The following is a 20,930-nucleotide window of genomic DNA, read 5'->3' as shown; positions in this document are numbered from 1 at the left end:
CAAGCTACAGGCATCGGTTTATGTTAGGTGACATGCTCTGGAAAAGTTTTGCCGACTGAGCACCGATATTCAGACTCCCAAGCGGCATGTCGCAACTTCCAAAAAGGACGCGTGTCTGCGACTGCACTTAAAATCTTATATGAACCCCCACCTTCTTGACACCTATGTCACCTGGATCCTGGGACACGAAGGGATGGTGGGAAACGAAGCAGCGCGCGCTACCAGCCGGGCCTTCCTGCCACCCAACATCCATGCTGCAATGGGCACAGCAGACGTACCCAGCACCTATAGGGCCATACGTCAGCACTACCAACTTGAGCAGAGGAGATATCCCCCACCACACTTCGATCTCGCCAAGGAAGAAAGTGTAATCTTTCGTCGCCTCCAAACAAACACGTACACACACGGAATAATCATAAACCGCATCTACCCCACACAATTTTCATATCTCTGCCTTACCACGAAATACCCAACACCTTGGCACACATGATCCTGAAATGCCCTTGTGAAGACGGCCAGCCAGACCCACCTGTGGAGAGCCAAGCATCCTCAACAACACTGGCTGCCGCACCACAAGACAATGCAAGCGCCCATGCCACCGGTGAGCACGACATTGCCGAAAAGTGGGAGGTACTGCTCGTCTACGAGGATCTGGAAAACCAGAAGAATCTGCTGAACTGGGCGAAGACGGCAGCCACTGCAAAAGGTCTCCTGGACTGACGAGACCTACCACCTCAGACCAGCAAGGACCAAGTCCTTGCTAGTCTTTTCAGACAATAAACGTTTATTTCTCTCTCTCTCTCTCTCCTCCTTTTCAAAGCAGAACATTAGGGCTTACCTTGGCCTGTTGCATACTCAATGGAGACATCAGGCCAGTGCAACCCCCTCTCACAGCAAATGGGAACGCTAGGTTGGTACATACCTGCAGTTGCTGCCAATGAGAAATTTAACGAGATTTCTGGCTACATGCGGACAATGGGAATTTTGATGACAGGTTCTGGTGATGGGGAACCGAAGACGCAGCTTTTTTCATCAACATAGCCAAGTAACAAGAAATGCAAAAGTGATACTCGCACAGTAATAATCGCACAGACGCACTTTCCCTATATGGGGTGCAAAATCTATCGGAAGCTTTGAAGCGCCGATACTCCCATAAACCCTTTATGTGCTATTGCACTTAAAACTAACGGTCTCTGATATCCAATGCTTACAGAGGAAACAAACTCCTGCAAAGTTGGTTTCTCTTCCTCTACGGTGACCACAGGGATCAAGTGTTCCCACGCTCTTCTGTGGTAACTTGAAAACCACGAACAAGTATGTATTGGCCGCATAGTGCTGAACAAGCAGTCAACGAACTGCTGCCAAGATAGATATCCTGCTGTCGCATGAAGCATCATCAAATGCACAAATAAGCGTAAGCAAAGCCTCCCATTGTTTCCAAAGTGCAGTAACTTGGGTATGTATGTGACAGCAAGATCAATAATAGGGTCCCATAGGTCCTTTCCATAGGCCAACCAGTACATCAAAGGGACTCAACTGGTCTGCACTGTAGATTGCACTACTGATAACTCAAATACACCACTCTTATTGATTGATTGATTGATTGATTGATTGATTGTAGGGTTTAACGCGCCGACGCAACGCAGGTGATGAGGCACGCCTTAGTGGAGGGCTCCGGATTGATTTTGACCACCTGGGGATCTTTAACGTGCGCCGAAATCTCGTACACACAGGCATTTTTGCTTTTCGCCTCCATCACAAAAGCAGCCGCCGCGGCCGGGAAAAAAACGCCACTCTGGCAGCAGAAGTTATTTCATAACAAAAGAATAACACTGAGTTTAGAAAATGGGTATTGGTGCCCCATACTTTCAGCACACTACGATTAGTAATGTAGCAAATGAGAGAAGCTAAAAGCCGCAGATAAAAGAAGCATGAAAACACTGAAGCCTCAGTGTTTTCATGAAAAGTACAGTGAGGCTAACCACCCTTAAAATGTACGTGCAGTGCAAAAACACTACAAAGAAGCAGGCTTCATCACTTGAATACCTGTCGCCCTTGTTTAAGCTTTGATTTCGGTCGTGGTTTGCCCTGGTGTACAAGCTCAACTAGTAGGTTATATTCATTGGCGAGGCACGCATGCAGGCAACCATGTGAGGGCACCATCACTGGTTACGTCAGGCTCCGTGGGATGGCGGTACTTGTACGTGCTAAGCACACGATGTGTGTTGGAAGTTCCAAACTGTTCCCCACCAAATGCAAAGTAATGCCTCAATTCCAATGTGAGTGCGATTAATAACATCTCTGTTGACACCACGGTTGAGAATCTAGTTGGAACAAAGCAGACGACGCACGCCAGTGTTTTTTTTTCTGCGGCATGCGGGCGCAGTGGCACAAGCCGCGACATGTCCGTGGCGCTTCAGCCATGTCCGTGGCCGTTTCCAGTGTTGCCAAGCGAAGAAATTGACAGCTAAAGTTTTCAATAACTACCATATATAAAAGTTCAACCAGTGCACAAGCTACCATGAACTTCCCTGGATCCATAGTGACCGTGAGTATTGCCTTAACCCCATAAAGCCCAAACATATTTCCAGGCAAATAAAAATTGCAGAAATGTGTGTACGCTTATTTAGGGCTAATGCCACTTCATTCTCACAAAAACAAAACTGAAATTTCAAACCAGTAAAAAAATTGAACGTATATATAATACAGTGGGCTTTTCTGCTTTTCCAGCTGCAGTCTCATGGCTTGAAGCATTCGAAGCAGTTTCGTTGCTTTTTCACAGACGCCTGATAGTTATGCCTGTCAATACCCCGATAAAACTGTTGTACACACCAGCAATTGCAGGCGTGGTACTTCAACACGAATGTTGTTGGTGGCCTTGCGGTCAAACTGGTTCACCTGCTGTATGGGCTGTTTGTATGACTGTTTCTGAGCAATTCCTTTCACTATTTGTTGCCTACATGGTTAGACGAAGCTATAGATGACCCAGAGCAATCATCATCTTCCTCATCACCTCTTGTCTCGGAGGGGTAAGCGGTGGCAGGGGACAGTAATCTTCATCGTCACTTTTGCTGACACCTTCGCCAGCGACTATGCAGTCTAATATGTTCCCAATTTCAGTACGCAAAAAAAAACAAAAGAATAGCGAAGAGTTCAAACACTTACAGTTGAAAGTTATGTTGGAAAGTGTATCAAAAGCGACACAAAAGTTGTGCCATCAATGAACACCCACTGTACCAAATATGATATGTGGAAATTTGAAGAAACGTCAAAGATTGGGTGGACCCCAAAAATGACGGCAAGTACTATATTATTTTGGTTAAGCAACCTTTCCTGAAGAAGAAAATAGCCAAATGTGGGACGAAGGGAATAAATAGTCGCTGTGTTTTGAGTAAAATGATGCCAGTTGGATGCCACTGCGATGCTCCCGCATGCAGCCAGATTTCTTGAGCTGCCAGGTGCCTTTCTGAACTACTTGCACAAGAAAACTCCGTGAGCGTATTAAAAATGATACTCTGGGCTTTGGTCTCAGCTTCATGCAATTTATCGTCCCTTTCTGTCTTCTCAAACGCTGTGTATCAAATGTGATACGCTCGGCGTTGTGGGGTTAACTACGATTTTTGTGAACATTATTGAAAAATTGATGTGCACCCACTGTGCTGAGCACTGTTTACCAAAATTCTTCTATCAATGTACAACACAGTTGTTTCGGGTGACATAAATCATCAGCCATTTTTTTCATCGGAAAAGCAGAGGTATTTTCTAAAATGAGGAATGTGGATGGTTTGAACTTGGGACCGACTGTATTACTGAGCCTCGAACAAAAGTTTAGCTAAAATCTTAACAGTTTCAAAATTATACAGATGTGTCAACTTCCCAGTTGCAAAGATATGTTATGAAAATGTTATGCAATAAATACTCGCCTCCCCAGTCTGTCAGCATTCGCTTTTATTAAAAGTACTGTACAGTAGCATCAAGCCAGAGAACGCAAAATGCACCTAAGCTGGTCCAATCTTTCTGGCACAACTAATACAAAAAAAATTCACACGAGCACTTGTTCAATTTAGCCCATTTTTTTAATTGAGCTAACCACAAAATTGCGGCACAAACTGAAAAACATGATTATAATTTTTGTATCAAGCGGTTTATGCACATTAAAATCTTCAGTCGTCAACAATCATTCATTCTTCCCGTTTTACAATGAGCACAGCATGACACAATACAGCTAAAAATCTAATTTCTTCGAATTCACAACATTCATACAGGCAGTGAGTGTCCACAGGCAGCACTTAGCTCTTGATCACAATGATCACAAATGAAGTAGTTCTAAACAGCTTTCTTAAAGGGACCATGAAGACAAAGTACAAGTTTGTTTTATTCGAAAGATTTCGTGTTCAATAGTGCCCCTCGCACTTGTCCGGAAGCAAACGATACTTCATTCACTGCGGAATTAATCAATTTAAGCTAAAATTTCGATTCTCGTGCCAAAACGCGTGTTTGAACGACGTTTGCAATGACATCATAGCACAGCAAGCAGTTTTCCACCTTTGCTTTGTTTGTGACCGTATTTAAACCTGGCTTCTTCTTGCTCATGGAGAAAATAATTGTTTCGTGAAACATGGTGCTCGCTCGACAAATATGGTCACGTAAGACACAGTCGCTTGAGTCAATCGGCCAGTGTCGTCTGAGACAACCCCAAAGCCCCGCAGTGCTGTGCATCTGAACGAAGCATAGTGCGTGCAGTACCAACAGCAGTACGCATCGGTACTTCTATGTTCACGTGTGCTTTTATAACTTCCACTGTTTGTCCCACCATTCTTACTGTTTGAAAAAAAATGTGCCCTAAATGCAAGCGCAAATAGCTCGTTCAGCAAGCTCACAAGTTCTGCCTAATTTGTGTTTGCTTTTTCCGGCCTCCGCCAATCGCAGAGCCGGCTGGTATGACATCATAGGTTCTGTTGCAGGAAATGAGCTAGTGGGTTGCATGGCCATTCCCTTTTTTCCTAATTATACAGCTTATTTGAGTGTAGTTTATGTTAAAAGTGTTGTAAGCATGATTTTAACGAGGCAATCTCATAAATAAACCAAACTTGCATTTTGTCTTCATGACCCCTTTAAGAACATAGGCTAGCAAGCTAACTACAGTGAACATTTTTATTTTTCTGCAACCCACACATTCACAAGCATGTTTTCATTGAAAATTTATCTGGCTTAAACACTGAACACACCACACAACAGACCTTGCAACAAGTCGCACGGAGCAAGCCACGAGCAAGTTGATGTGACCAAAGGTTGCATTAAAGAAATGGACTGACGTTTGGTTGTTGTAACCATAGAATATCGAGTAAAAGCACCATACAATCTTGCTTATAAAGCAGTCCACAACCACACAGTGGGTATGTGTTATATATACTCTGTGTGCATGTAACTCTGATACGCTTCAGAATACACACACAGGATTCAGAAAATAGGCACAGACTTTTAGTGGTCAAACCTCCTAGTGTTCGCATTTAAGTAACCGGATGGTCAGTTGGTTCAGTGATTGCTTAGTACAAGCTCTAGTGTGCACCTGCAGCAGCATACCTTCCTGCTCAATAGGCATCCAATACACCACTCTGCACAAGTGCGTTTGAATAACAGCAACAACTGTCGGGTATGCTCCAAAGCTTAGGCCTTGCATTTTGCTTTGAGGTCTTGCGTTAACCAATACCCGCAGTTTGACATAAGAGTACTCTTTGTAATGGGCGACGGATGACGACGTTAGACCTCAAAGTACGGCGTTACAACATCCTATGTTTACACTCAATGTTTGGTAACCTTCAAGTTAAGCCTTACGATGTGCTTAAGCAACAGCCTACCTAGAGCCACTAGATCAGGTTTCATAGTATCAGCACTCGTTTGAATGCTGCCGACAGCTGCCATTGGTCGAACCGCGTCACGCGACATTTGTTTACCCTGTAAGATCTATGGGCGCGGACATTTTGGTGCCCCTGGGTTGTCGCGTGCGCACGTTCTTCGATAAATAGTGATTTTCGGGGCGCAGTGCGGCTGTATGAGGCGTTGACTGAGTTTTTAAGCCCCAGACAGAGTAGCGATGCCGTTCTGCTCTGAACTGGGCTGTTTCAACCGACCGGGAGGTGGAAAACGCCTGCTTCGCTTCCCGCTGGGAGAGAACGACAGTGGCCTAGCGTAACCTACAGCCACTAGAAAAGTGTAGCTTATTTAGTGGCTCTAGCATAACCTGGAGCTACAAAATAAGCTATGCTTGTGTAACCGAACCTGACCCTGTCACACCCGCACGCTGTCTCGAAATCCTCGAAAAGTAAACACAGCTGTCATGGTTGCCAGGCAGCGCCCGGACTAATTCCGCCCGTCGAGATCGGCCGCAACTGGGCGCATAAAGCTGGCCACCCTGGCGTCGGGCGCCAAAATGGCCACCAGTGTCGTTACTCTTACGCGTAGCTTATTTAGTGGCTCTAGGCCTACCTATCGTACATTGAGCTGTGGGTACCAGTCGACAACGTTAGACTTCAGAGTTACGTTAGGCCTAGCAACAAGCCGTTGCATACCCACATCACCCTTTTACTATGCTGAGTCGTAAACTTTGCGCAAGCGAGTCATAAACTGGAAAATACAAGAGGCTTCGCCGAGTGAACAATTTTCTACATCCGTGAAATTGTCTGAGGTTGGCTGAGAGTGCTTCCACACTAAAAAGATGGCCAGCAGTTCAGAGAATAAAGGGATGCACGACCCTTTCCAAACCTTTGATCACTCGGGAACGGCCATACTTGCAAATCCACTGGAGGCACTCGACACACTGCTGGCTTTCTTACGACTGAAAATATTGCTGAACCACTTCGTCTTGCTTTTGGGCACCACCGAGGTGTGGATGGCCTCCGCACTCCCTGTGTGAGTTCTCACCCGCACGCCCGCGTGACCCGCTGACAAAGACTGGCTGCTTGTGAGCAGCGAGGGCGGGGCCGTGAGACTCAGTGTGGGAGGCACAGAGGAGGATGCAATGCGCAAACTGGGGGAGCTGATGAAGCGGGATTCTCCACAAGAGCGGACCGACTCGATGAGTTTGGTCCACCCCCAATCGGGCTGTAAGTTGGACTCGTTGCAGAGGTTGATCTTGGACATCATCTTGATCATGCCGTCCAACTTGCACGGCCTGATGACCACGGGAATCAGCTTCTGCTGAGCTTGCTCTGTGGACAGAAAAATGACCCACGCTTTCAAACTGATTTGAAAATGCGAAAATGGGGGTGGGAAAACAGTTATGTAATTTCATGTTTAAAACAAGTTCTTTTACCCCCGGTGTATTGGTATTCAATTAAAAAATTTCCCAGTCGGGAACCCTGTAAGGTACATGTACCTAATGAAGTCAAGGAGAATGGAAACGGCTGTCAAAAACACGAGGGGGTGTGAAACTACGATTTGAAATTCTTGTACGACAGTTGACACCAAACTTCTGCATTCTGCTTGCCTGCCATTATACGTCCGTGCTATCCCAGAAATGATGAAGTGTGAATCAAGACTGGTCACTAAGTTGGCGATAATGAATTGCAGTGTCCTTCATTCACCAGCACTTAAACTGAGCGACTCACCGATGTTTATGCTTTCAATGAACCGCTGCTGCACACGACACTCTTCTGACTGCAGGAAGTTTGGCGAGAACACAATAATGGTTTTTCTGCACCTGAAATCAGAAACGGGATGAAAAATCGGGACACGAACATGAAACATCTAGCATATACTTCCTTTCAATACAAAGTCTACAAATTATGCACGTGAAATGTACAGCTGGTGTTTGTGATGACATCCTGTCACATCTCATCATATCACTGTTATCGTTAGATAACTACCTTTATGTGAGCATAGCTATTGAAGAATGCTTAAATCTGCTTGTTACCTTAAAGGGGCCATGAAGAAAAAATACCAGTTTTATTTGAAAGATTTCATGTTCCATAGTGCCCCCAGTGCTTGTCCGGAAGCAAACGATGCTTTATTCACTGCGAAATCAATCAATTTAAGGGGACACGCGGGTCGAAAAAACGCGATTTTTTTGAAATATACCGATTTTTTGTTTTCCCTTGCATTAGCATCTTTGACTATCCTTCTTTCATCGGTAAAAAAATGAAAACGAAATACGAACGAGAACTTAGTGAAAAATGTGTCTGAATGACTCGCGGTGACCCAAGAAATCGCGCAATCAAGCCAAATTTCGGCCAGGTTTGAGAATTTATTCCGCACGGCAGCGTGGCTCGCCGCCATTTCGGTCACTTGAGAGAGGTAGATCAAGCCTTCTTCTCTCGATTGAGCCGCCCGCCAGCTTCGTATCTCCGCGTAAAAAAAATAAAAAAAATGTTTCTTCCCGCTTGTTTTGCGAGCTCCCACTGGGCATTTAAATCACGTGACGCGAAAGCGGGACCGCCATTGGCTCTTGCCGCTTGTGAGCCGCCATCGCCGCCATCGCCCGCATCGTTCCGTTCGCTACTTCGCGCTATCTTTTCTATTTCCTTATCGTGTGTTTTTAATCGTGAACAGTGAGGAGAAGCGTGACTTTTTACGCCGGAAGCAGCGTACTTCATGTCGGTACAAAGGAAAGCGCAAGCGGCGCAGCATTGCGACGACCACGGCCAATGCCGGCACGACCGGCACCGTGAGGCCTAACGGCGCCGGGCCTTCAAGCGTTGCAAGCGCGGCTCTACCAGGCGGGGCTGATTTTATCAGCGAAGATATCGGCTTTATAAGCGCATCGGAGAAGAAGTCGGCAGCCTTCCAAGGTGAGGAGACAGCCAGCCACGGGAGCGGTGCAGTTATCTGTGAAGTCGGCGCTCTGACTGACCTTGAGTGGCACCGTGTGCGCGACGTGCGGGAAGTGCGAACTCGTCGTAGTTGAGGTTGCGAACAAGCGGAAGGGCCTCGCATCGGTACTGGAACTGAAGTGCAAAAACAAGAAGTGCCCTGCGGGAGTGGCTGCGGGAGTGATTTCTTCTGTTTACTCGTCGCAGCGCGCTGCCGCCGTCGGTCGCGGAGGCCGCAAACCGGAACTCTGCAGGGGAAGTCCCCGTGATAGTTTCGCCGTCAATGTGAAAGCAGTACTCGCTGCACGCGCGGTTGGCATCGGACACGATCAGCTGTGCAGGTTTTGTGCCATTCTTGGTCTACCAAAACCACAGCATCAAAAGACGTTCTACAACACTGCCAAGAAAGTTCATGTTGCGGCCACAAACGGCGTCTCTGACAACCTTGCTGAAGCAAGGCAAGTAACTGCGTTGCAAGCTGGTCAGACTGACCTCGGTGTGATTTTTGATGGTACTTGGCAGAAGCAAAGACACGAGCCACAACAGTGTTGGCACTGCCATTTCTCTTGACACTGGTCTCTGCCTGGATTTTGAGGTGCTGTCAAACTACTTGTACTTGTAGCCGCCACCAAAAGCTTGATGAGCAAGAGGAGGAAGTGTGGCAAGCCTTTCATGCCTCTTGAGTGTGAAAAAAATGTCGACTGCTCATCCCATGCCATGGAGACGGAAGCAGCACTGCGCATCTGGCACAGGATGCTATCGTACAACCTGCAGTTCACTGTAGTGGAGACTGCCACTGCCCTCGCAGGGTTGTGGTTCAACAGGGGCCACACTAGCTTTGAACAAGTTCTCCAAGAACTGGGAATCTTCCCTTTAGAGAAGAACTGGTCAGACTAAGCAATGCAAGTGACCAGCGGAGGATCAGGAAGATGTGTGCCAAGCTGACTGCTAAGGCTAGCCCCATTGCCACAGCCTGGTGAAACGGTCCCATACCAAGGACTACCCCAGCAAAAACCGTGAGGGTGCAACTTATGCAGCAGGAGCATTCTAGTTTTAGTACCTCAATGTGGACATTTCAGACTGTATCCCCACCAAATTTCATGTTGTTCGAGCAAGAATTTCTGAATCTGCCAAAGAAATAAACTTTCAATTGCGTTTTTCTCAGCTTGTTGTTTTTGTCCATTTTCTGAGTTTGTGCACACTTATTTTCCCACTTAAAGTTGTCGTATCAGGATGAAATTTTGCACAGATGTTCATTATAACACGTAGAGTGCACAAATCTTGTTCATTATGCAATTTGTGTCCTTAGATATCTCTGACGGTCATAAAACAAAAATATACAGAACAAAAAAAGGCACACTACCAGTCATTTTTTTTTCGTGGTGAGGAAAATGATGATGAGGCTTTTTCAGGTAGATTTGTGCACTCTGCAGTTCATAAGGAACCACCTAGGCTATTTTAAAAGTTTCAGAAAAAATTTTTACTATAAAAAAAAGTGTGCACAAAAAAGCCATTTTTCTGCAAGTCATGCTGCGTAACATTTTATCCGGAGCAGCTATTCAAAATCTGATTGCATATATGACCAGAGGAGCTCAACCTCTACAAGCTGTGAAAATTTCAGCCTCCTAACTTCATTATTAAAAAAAAAGTTGTTTGGAGGAGCACGTCCCCTTAAGCTAAAATTTTGATTCTCGTGCCAAAACGTGTGTTTGAACGACGCTTGCAATGACCTCATAGGAACAGGTCTTTCAGCTAAACTTGGTGTGGAGCAGAGACTCGCTTATTGTTAATCAACCTAGACGGCGCCACCACACCGCGGCAAGCCGTTTTCCGCCTTTGGTTTGTTCGTGACTGTATTTAAACCTGGCTTGTTCTTGCTCATGGAGAAAATAATCGTTTCGTGAAACATCGTGCTCGCTCGACAAATATGGTCACGTAAGATCTTGCGTCCATCGGCCAGTGTCGTCTGAGGCAACCCAAAGCCCCGCAGTGCTGCGCATCTGAACGAAGCATAGCGTGTACAGCACCAACAGCAGTACGCATCGGTACGTCTATGTTCACGTGTGCTTTCATAACTTCCACTGTTTGTCCCACCATTCTTACTGATATAAAAAGAATGTGCCCTTAATTTAAGCGCAAATAGCTTGTTCGGCAAGCTTATTATAAGTTCTGCCTAATTTGCGTTTGCGTTTTCCGGCCTCCGCCAATCGCAGAGCTGGCTGGTATGACATCACATGTTCTGCTGCAGGAAATAAGCTAGCAGGTCGCATAGCCATTCCCTTTTTTCTTAATTATACAGCTTATTTGAGCGAAGTTTACGGATGAAGGCGGTGTCAGCATGATTCTAACCAGGCAATCTTTTGAATGAATCAAACTTGCACTTTGTCTTCACGGCCCCTTTAAACATTTGTACTGAAAGGTGATGGACAGAAAAGTTGTAACGCCTGTTCCTAGCCAACCACTCAACTTCAAACTGCCACGAGTGAACAAACAGTGCGGTAAAAGTTACAAGCAGATAATGTTGTCAAATATTTAAGGCTTTGCGCTAGCACACTGAACATAGAAAAAAATCACACACAAAAATGACGCGAATAGGACAACATGCAGCTATCAACTAAGTTTCCTTCGAACTTGAAACAGAAAATATTAACTGTGTGCAAGGCAAGCACAACATTTGAAAACCTAAAATGCACATTCATGCGAAAGACTTATTGAGCTATTTTGGACTATTTTAGCCTCTCTCAGTCCAGAGAATTACATCACAATTTACTGTATTATGCCATAAATAAATGTGCCCAGACATCAAGTGCTGCAATAGCTGGATTTTCTTAATGTTTGATGTGCATTCACTTACTTCTACTTGCTGCCACGTTGACAACAGACAGGCACGGAATTGATGCGAATCCACTGTTAACATATCCAAACTTTTTCCCAGCGCTAGTACCTATCCAAATGGCTTATTGTAACCACTAAGAAGGAAATTACTCGCAGGCTGCACAAGGCACAACCCTATATGCATGCTTTAGGTATTTTCTCGGCCCATCTAGCTTATAATTTTACCACTAAGAATTTAACTTGATTTTTATGAGAAACATAACGAAATTGCACCAGCTGACTACATCAAAAGCACATTTGGTTGCAATCTTAAATTTAAACCATTTATTGGAGGCATGATAACAGCACATCTGTGTTGAAGGTGAAAGGCATATCTAATAGCTGAAATTTTCTTGTTTTATGCCATCTTGAAGACATGCCTAGGTTCAACACACAAACTTGCCGTTGCATATATAAATTAGTCACAGCAAATGATCCCTCCAACAATCAACATGCCATTATTTTAAGAGTGAGTGAGTGGCAATGTGTCACCAATGCAATGAGCCTGAGCCACTGAAGAGTTGAGGAATGCCAAGGAGGGGCTTTTCAAACCCATTTAATTTAAACATCCGAAGAACCAACCATGATGACTCGCCCGTCACCAGAACGCACTAGCCACTACGTTACCGCAGCGACCGCAGATGAGCAAAGAGAAATTGGCTTTGCCAAAACAACGTCAAGTACGGTCATACCGTGGTACAACTTATACCAAATCTGGCACAGAAAAAAAAAAGAAAATTCCTAAATAAAGTTGAGAAATGCACGAAAGCTTCGTTCAATCAATCATCAGACCTTCAAAGACCCGAATCGCAAATGAAGAAGAAACCCATGCGACGATTTTTTCGTGCACAAAGTAACCACATCTACACACAGACTAACCGTATACAGATACGTGGTTTATGAGATAATGGTATTCTATTGTACTCCTCCTTCATGATCGATGCGTGTATTGTCTTATCTAAAACCATTCCTTTTTCGAGATTTTCAAGTAACTGTTTTGACAGAATGGAAGCCCGGTTACACGCACGTCCCATGTGTCCGGAGATGTTATCAGAGCAGTTCAATCGACCCACCGGCCTATGGAGAAATGCATTAGTTTTTTGACAGGACGCCAGCGGTCCCAGAAAGCTTTCGCATTAAAAATTAAAAACGCAAGCACTTTGTTGCTTTGATTGAATGTCTTCTCATGCCACCGTTTCTGATTGAAACATACTTAGTGACAGATTGAGACTGTCCTCAAGGGAAGGGTAAGGTGACTTGAGGGGGACAACATGCACTGTAGCCTTAGCAATGCTAGTTCTGAAGGTTCTTGGGGGAAGGGCGGGAATCCCCCGTTACTGGCTAGAGGCACTGCTGTGGCTCAGCTACAGGCACTGCTTCACGCGACATGGACTTGGCCAACATACCATTTCTCCATGAGCTCGTAGAACGTGGAATACTGGAGCACCCCTGCCTTGAGATCTCGGTTGGGCAGGAAAAGCCGGAGGCCCAAAGGTTCCAGCTTCTCGACAAGTCTCCGCACAAACGGCCAGTCATCCACCGTGTAGCAGACAAACGCATCGTATATGGGCCTCCCTAAATAAGGAAGCGCACAGGATGTCAAGGGGTTCCAGGATCTTCGAAGAGCCCACATCACCTCATAGGAAAGCGTTACTTACTGACTGACGACCAGCTTTTCAGCTCTTGAATCACCTCTGGAAAAAAACATATTTGGCCAGTTAGACTCTGTCCTCCAGTACTGCTAAAGCTGCCCACGGCACCATGCTTTTTTATACAGCACTATGACAACTGATAACAACTCACTCATGCAAACATCAGTAACAGAACATGTCATGTCCAATACCGAAGACTCCATTTGCCAATTTTGTTGTCATAGGTTAAACTGTACGAGTCCCATCATTTGTCACTTGCATTATTGTCAGTTATGAGCCTGGGTCAGTAAAGTTTAAGGGATTTACGTTTCGCATTAAAGAGGATTTATTTTTGCCACATACCTTGAGGTCCACACGCCTCCCTCTTCCTGTAGAATTCAATGTCTTTCCCTAGAAAGCACACAAACCACAGTGCAGCAATTAAACAACAACAAATAGTAGCAAGTTGCACACAATACTGCCATTTGATGAAATTATAACCTGTAAGACTTGGTTATAAGACCTTTATATATAAGACCTTGGTTATAAGACCTGTAAGACTTTGCCCTTGGTGGGGCAAAGAATAAGCTGGCTCCTACCACCTTCGAAGGCAACATGCGTGCACTGTTTGGTCTCTCTTACAATTCGTACTTCGTACTCGATCCAACAGTTGTAAATTTAGTGCCGCAGTCCAGTGCATTTGTTTTGGAGAAACATGTGAATGTACCAGCCATGTTACCAACCGCTTCCCCATGCTTCAACTCTCCTTATCTGTCTCAAAATGTATGCATTGAATTGGCCAGAACCTCCAGCTCTGCTATTTGCAGGGCCGAAACATTCTGAAGGTCATACCTATACATGAGAAACATGACCCTTCTGACAGGTTCAGTGGCGTAGCCGGGGGGGGGGTGGACCGAGCTTTAGCCACCCCCCGCCCCCCACCCCCTTTCCGGCTGCCACCGTGCGGCCTGTATTCCTGGTATGTATCCTGTGAACAAAGGCGCACATAACTTTCGGATGTGCAACTATTAAAAACATTCACAACTCAACGTCTATCCTAACGCATTGGCGCTTACACAAAACAAAGCACCCAGGTCCGGATAATTGCTGAGGGGTGCAGCTCCAAAAGCGATAGCGCCCTTGGGTAAGCTCAGCCCATGGGATGCCAAGGGCGTGTGTTGTGTCCCTTTGTGTGTGCCATGTCGCCACACAGACAATAATCAGCCGGCTGAGTTGTTCTCAGCAGGGTAGATTGACTCGTCACTCATCACCCCTGATTTGTGTGTGCCATGTCGCCACACAGACAATAATCAGCCGGCTGAGTTGTTCTCAGCAGGGTAGATTGACTCGTCACTCATCACTCATCACCCCTGATGTTTAAATAACCGCTTCATAATATTTACACTGTGGTCACAGTACCTTTATGTCTGCGAGCCAAAAAATTTATACCTCATTTTATTTATAGTGCTTGCATTTGAATTCGTTGTTGAAAGGAGTGCCCAATATGTAGCGGATAGGTAACTTTGAATAAGGGAAAACGTAAATTCAACTCATATAAACGCCTAAATATCCTATGATGCACAAAGTTGGCGAGGGTTTCTCAAAGCATATCGGGACAGCGTCCAGTACATGAAGAGTTACCACTGTCCGGGGAGTACATGAACAGTTAAAGTACATGAAGAGTTAAAATATATTTGTTCTTGCCGTAGTTTAAGTAGTTTGCTTCATTTACACGCCCGCAACTTCATGTGAGGTAGCCGCTGCCGTATGATGTGCCCGTTATCGCGACTTTTGTTACCCCATTCCATACCAACGTGGGCATCCACTGCTACACCCTATTTTAAAATCACCATAGCAGTGTGCGCAAGCGAAGGACCTTCGTACTGTTGGCGAAGAAACGAACGTGCCTATTTAGTAGAATTTTCCTTCACCTCTTTCTGGCCTTTTTTGGAGGGGGGAGTTTTTGTGGGCTCAGGAGTATCGTTTTTTCAATGCTCAATCGATTTGGCATGATGAATGAATGTCGTAATTATGAAAACAGGCTACAGACCACAGGCCCTCTCAAGAACACCAGCACACTTCCGCGCTCTCCCCCACACCCCCACCCCTCCCCCACATACGGGTGCGCGCTAAAGTGATTCTGCCTGGATCCCCTACTGTTATATGTCCTAAAATGTCGCATGAAGGAAAGTTTGAGCAATTGTAAGCATTACTTAAGTAACCAAAATGACCGAGGAATCATCACTGTAAACAACTTTGCAATTTTTTACCAATCTATTTTGTTGTAGCCTAAAACCATGCTTCAGTTTGAACATCACGGCCGCTGTCAACCAAGCGAGTGCCTTAACTGTACCATTACTGTCGTTTCGTGCTGATACATGGTAGTCTGTCAATTTATGTACGCGGGACATGCCATTATGCATGTTTTCCTGGTGCTGCGGGCAACAAAATGCTGACTCGTTTCGAGCATCGCCCCAAGCCTGAAGGTCATGTCCAACTTCCCTGTACAACTTCCCAGTGCACCCTTTTTCCTGGTGGACCAAGGAGTGTCCCAACATGATTTCCATTTCCCTAGTCGCTAACGAAAACTGCAAAATTTCTGTGCGTCCTATACATTCCCGCCCATTCTGTTTTATTGTTTTAGCTTTAAAAGTGCAGTGTATACTCGGCTGAACAATGGCAGCACACGCATCCACTAAAAAGTATGTCCTTTCATTAATGTTTCAAACCAGAATGGTAGGACCTCATTATAATTCTTTCCTGAAATGTCGCGATGAAATTCCAAATGCAGCAAGATTTTGCTCAATTTGCATAGAACATGCCTAACCGCAAGAGTATGGTCAGACAATGCCGTCTTTGCGTTATTATTTGTTCTTGGTAAATTAAAAGTTTGGTACGGCATTGAATAGTGAACTTTGCAGTGACTTGCTCTACCTTATCAAGGAGTGGTACCTACACCTAAACGGGATGGACACCCCACAAAAGTTACTGAATAGTACACGCCTCCAGGCAGACTGTAGGGCATTTATGCATGAAGCATCGAAAACTTGCCAGAGAATAATGCAAGTATTTCAGAACACCAAGGGGGAGCTATTTACAGCAGAGTCGAAATTTGGGCTGTTCCGAAATGTTAACCAGATCGGCGATATTACAAAGCACCAGCTTCTCATGTCCGCCCGATGTGGACTGCGTCACAGAATCAAAACAGAAGCAGAAATTTCTACTGGCATGGCATGACAAATACAGTTGGCTGAATTATTCCGCTTTGCGTAAGGGCTAATCCTACCATGTTCGTGTAATTCTCGCCGTTAACGGCGCAGTTCTTGTGCATGATGTCTGTGTGTTTAGGGTTGGTATTTGCTGAAATTATTGCTAGTCATATAACACTTCTTGTACGCATAATTCATAGCCTGTCACTTTTTTTTTTAAGATAAGACCTGCGCTACATATAACGTAAGTGCATAGATTCGATGTTGACTGCACAAAATGAGCTCCATTGGCCTTACACTGGAAGCTGCTGTATGTGCGTAGAATGCTTATAAGCAGAAATTTTTCTTCTGAATTTTAAGCATCAACTAAATAAAAAAAAAATTCATTCTTACGGCCTACGTCATTTTATTGTGGATGTAACACACCATACTGCACACGTGGAAATAAAGCAAGTAGTCAGATGAAACTGTGATCATTTACTGCAATGCCTGCACAAGGTGCCCGTGCATGCAGTATACGTCCCGTACCACGGGCGCAGATTTGCACTACGCAGTCTGGGGATTTTTTCTCAGTTCACAACTTCACCTGGCATTAATTACCCCAAAATCAACACCATAGCAATATCATGAGAAGGACCTTAAAGGGCCCATTCGAAGACAAAACACAACCTTGCTGGATTTGGAAGAACTAGCCTTTGGCTCACTCAGCCCGATTCCAGTCACAAAAGACTTTTTTCAACCGAAGCAATGCAACAAGTATCAAAAATTTACAAATTTCACGCTGCATTGAGGTAATATTGGCAGGAGTGATGTAGTTTCGGCCAGCACGTTAGAATTAACATGGGTCAATGAAAGTAAAGGCCCTTCAACAATCGCAGGATCATACTTTTCGGCGGTTGCTTAGGTCATTAGGCGCCAATCGTACAAACAAGGTCCTGTGGTGTCATAGAGAAATTGCTGGAAAGTAGCTGGGGGGCGTTACTGCTTCATATGTTTTATTTAACATCTCGACTATTCCTTTAAAGTTTGTGATAAAACTGGTATCACTGTTATCGGGACAATGCATTCTCTTTAATAAACCAAAACATGTATTCTGTGTTCATAGCCTTTAAGGGCACTTGCAAACTACCGCACTTTTTTCTTTCTATTAGGGTGGGGAAGGCTTGAGAACAACTTTAGCCCCTCCCGAAAAAACATCCTGGCTACACGCCTGGACAGGTTGCTTAGTTCGCGCTGATGGCATGCCTGAATGTGAAACCTGCATTTTAGTTTTTTTTCAAAGGTTTCCATAACTGACCACCTGGAAGCATCTCACAAGAGCAACAACTCTGAATGATCGTTTATTACTCCTTTACGTGCTTTTTTTAAAGCAACTTAGGCCTTTCAATTCCAGGCAAGCATTTTGTAATGTGTTGAACAAAACATTTAAAAAGCAAAAGTTTTGTTATGCCTGAAGACCGCTCAATGTTTCTTGCCTTCAACAAACAGAAAAACGGAGAATAAGGACTATCTCAGCTTTGATGCCACCAGACCATTCGCTCATTCATAACAGTTCAGCTGAAGGTAGACCAATTTTGAGGGAGAATGGGGGAATGGAGAGAGAGAGAGAAAGAGAAAAAGGGAGGGAGGGAGGGTGTACCTAGTGCACAAAAACCCAAGACGAAAGAATGAACCTTACCAAGCTCCGCTCTTATGTCATCAAGGATGTCGTATCTCTCTAGGGACTCCAAGTGCTTTACAAGCTGTACAATTGTCGGCTGCTCGTTCCCCGACCTCTCTTCCCACTTGTCCAGGAGTAATGATGTGGGGCTCTTCCCATGTTCCCTCAAGAGTTCCACCTCGTCGCAGCTGAATCCAACCAACAGTGCCAGTCCTCGCCAGTCGCGGTGTCCCAGCGGTCCCAGGAGCAACTGAGGCACATCGAGGCGCATCGAGAGCACAGACCGACACCTCAGACCGATGGCACTGATAGGGATGTCACTGTGGTCATCGTCCGGTGTCAGCACTTCAGTGTCTGCAACTGGAAGCTGTGGATAGGCCATGATCAGCCTGTCAGGCATCAATGCTGTAATGATGTGGGGGGCGTCTTCCTAGAAAAATTCCATGGTACACAAGGAGCCGTGCAGAAGCAGGGAAGTGAGAGGCACGTTGTTACCTGAAAGTAAGCAAGAAAAAAATGTAATCTCCTGAAACTACGCCGCAATCATTTGTGTGCACTGTGCAAGCGATACACGGACCTCGAAGCGCAACAATACCTTAAACAAGAGCTGCCTTTGCAGCTTTCTCTTTTTTTGTGTGTGTTTTAATGTAGAACATGTGTTCTGCTCGCTCATATTACGTGCCTTTTCCTCTCTACATTTAGCTGGCCAGCACAGCAAACTTGCACTAGTTACCGCGAACAAATATAAAGCGACCGACGGTCGTTTTGAACTAAACTACTGCGCAGGTTCCACGCGCCAAGCGATAAGGCGGGAATGAGCTGAGGTGCTGAACATTCGAAAATTGTACACACAAACTATAACTGTGCGGGATCGGAACGTCGGCACGGTTTACAATACAGCGTACGTCCCATTCCTGGAGCGCGCGAACCGCTTGCGCGGGTAGAAGAGCCCAACCAACTGGACTCCCGCTGACGACCGCTGTGGGCTACGCTCAAGTTTACTTTACACGACGTATCCCTGTACAGCGAAGACTTAATGTGTAGCGTACTACGAGAACAGAATATAAAACTGATTACACGGCACTTCGCACAAGCGCGTAGTGTAGGCATTGCCCGATCTACAATTTTTTCATGAAACGTTAAAACAGGCCGGCTATTCCGCGCAAGCATTGACCGTACAAGCCACCTGGCGCATTCATATAAAAAAATAACAAAGATGAGGATTGACACAACTATTCATAAAGTAGACAGCAATGTTTACCAACTATCGCGAAAAGACGAGATCACGAAGCGGCGGCCTCAACACGCACCGTCGGCAACCGTCCCAGAACGGAAGGGGCAGCACGCACAAGTAATCGTGATGTTATCGGTGATTGTAAGCGTCATGTAGTTGACGTAACATGCGTACCGTCTGTCAGCGGGCGAATCTTCTTTGCCAGAGTACAATCGCTACACGAAAGGACGAATATGCCCCGACAAAAAACTTCGAGGAAAGAATCAACAGGTGCGAAAAGACGTCGGCAGCTGGGAAGCAGCGAAAACCGGAACACATCTACATCTGTCACACTTCAAAACTTGCTTCAAAGCTTGCAAAGCGCGCATGACGAATTTATATACAAACCTGCAATTGTTTTTGGTTCAAACTAAGCCCTGGTGAAATAAACTTATTGGGTAAACCCTAACTTTACTTCTTTTCTCTTGATTAGTTTGCTAGTTTGGCAGTTTGGCCAAAGGCATGGAGGAAAGAACCTTTTCTTTCCTCCATGGGCCAAAGGGCAGGAACAATGGCGCTATCATCGCGCGTCTTTTAACATGCTAGCTTTCAGTAAATATAAATATTATGTCATTAATATAATGCACATATTTTTTATTTTTTACAGCTAGCTTTAATGCTTTAATAGTGGCAAAAGTGTCCGGGCAAGCGAAAATTTCGCTAAAAGCGCTACCATTGTAACCCTATTACATTTATAGTGCCTGCTCAAGCCGTTCGTTTGTCCTAGTTGGCAGAAGTGCCGCTAGGGAAACCGCATTCCTATGCACGGACGCTGCTATTTAGGCCGCGCAATTTGGACTACTTCTTCATAATTTGCTGTGCAGAAACTCTCAAATGACGTTTCAATAGAAAATTATCGAATTATTCTCTCGAGCTAGCGGTCTGTTTACAACAAACGACGCAAGGACAGATGAAGCGTTCGCTGTGAGAAGTGACTCAAGGCAAAGTTTTTGCGATGCTCTGCTAATTTTCGCGTCGTTCTGTCAACACAGCGAGTAATAAAAGAGCTCAGAACGTCAGCGTGGAGATAGCTGCCTTCGAAAATGCTGAGAGCTGCCTCCACGACGATGGACACGTCGCACGTCGCCATGGGGACGACAGGTAATAGTGCGTCGTGCCAGCTGCCGCAGCTGGGCCATCTTCAAAAGGTCTTGTTGCGCTCGCGGCCACTTGTATGTACGCGTTGTGGAGCTGGCTCTCCATCCAGTGCGGGCGGAAAAATAGGTAGGAGTGTGGGCGACAACGACAAAATGCCGATACTTGTGGGCAATAAAAGCAGTGACAGACAACATTGCCGCAGGAAAATCTGCAACGCTAAACGACACGGTGTACGAGGGACGTTGGAGAAACGCCAAGTTGTAGACTTATGAAGCCGGAGCAATACGTGCGAGGGAGATAGAGGGATGAAAGAGTCACACGTTCTAAAAAATCCACAAAAAATCGATTTTTTTTTCGATAATTGATGTTGCGTTAATT

At 45.3% G+C, this 20,930-nt stretch overlaps 1 protein-coding gene across 4 annotated transcripts; it reads right to left on the bottom strand.

Annotated features, from left to right (window-relative positions):
- Nucleotides 1-3,926: 3,926 nt before the first annotated feature.
- Nucleotides 3,927-19,923, bottom strand: Myd88 (myeloid differentiation primary response protein MyD88). 4 transcript variants are annotated; one of them, XM_077676529.1, is made up of 7 exons: nucleotides 19,803-19,923; nucleotides 18,200-18,676; nucleotides 13,676-13,723; nucleotides 13,340-13,375; nucleotides 13,088-13,256; nucleotides 7,608-7,699; nucleotides 3,927-7,208 (listed from the first exon to the last, which is right to left on the bottom strand). In XM_077676529.1, the coding sequence occupies exons 2-7, from the start codon at nucleotides 18,579-18,581 to the stop codon at nucleotides 6,769-6,771; spliced, it is 1,167 nt and encodes a 388-aa protein (XP_077532655.1). In that variant the 5' UTR covers nucleotides 18,582-18,676; nucleotides 19,803-19,923; the 3' UTR covers nucleotides 3,927-6,768. The 4 variants fall into 4 exon arrangements, with proteins under 4 accessions (XP_077532655.1, XP_077532653.1, XP_077532656.1 ...); XM_077676527.1 differs by lacking the exon at nucleotides 19,803-19,923 and adding an exon at nucleotides 19,590-19,746; XM_077676530.1 differs by lacking the exon at nucleotides 19,803-19,923 and adding an exon at nucleotides 19,492-19,745.
- Nucleotides 19,924-20,930: the final 1,007 nt, after the last annotated feature.

The sequence above is a fragment of the Haemaphysalis longicornis genome, unplaced genomic scaffold (assembly GCF_048455015.1).
Source record: "Haemaphysalis longicornis isolate Haplotype H1 unplaced genomic scaffold, Haemaphysalis longicornis Haplotype H1 scaffold_7, whole genome shotgun sequence".
Lineage (NCBI taxonomy): Eukaryota > Metazoa > Arthropoda > Arachnida > Ixodida > Ixodidae > Haemaphysalis > Haemaphysalis longicornis.
This window is presented reverse-complemented; position numbering and strand designations above follow the sequence as displayed.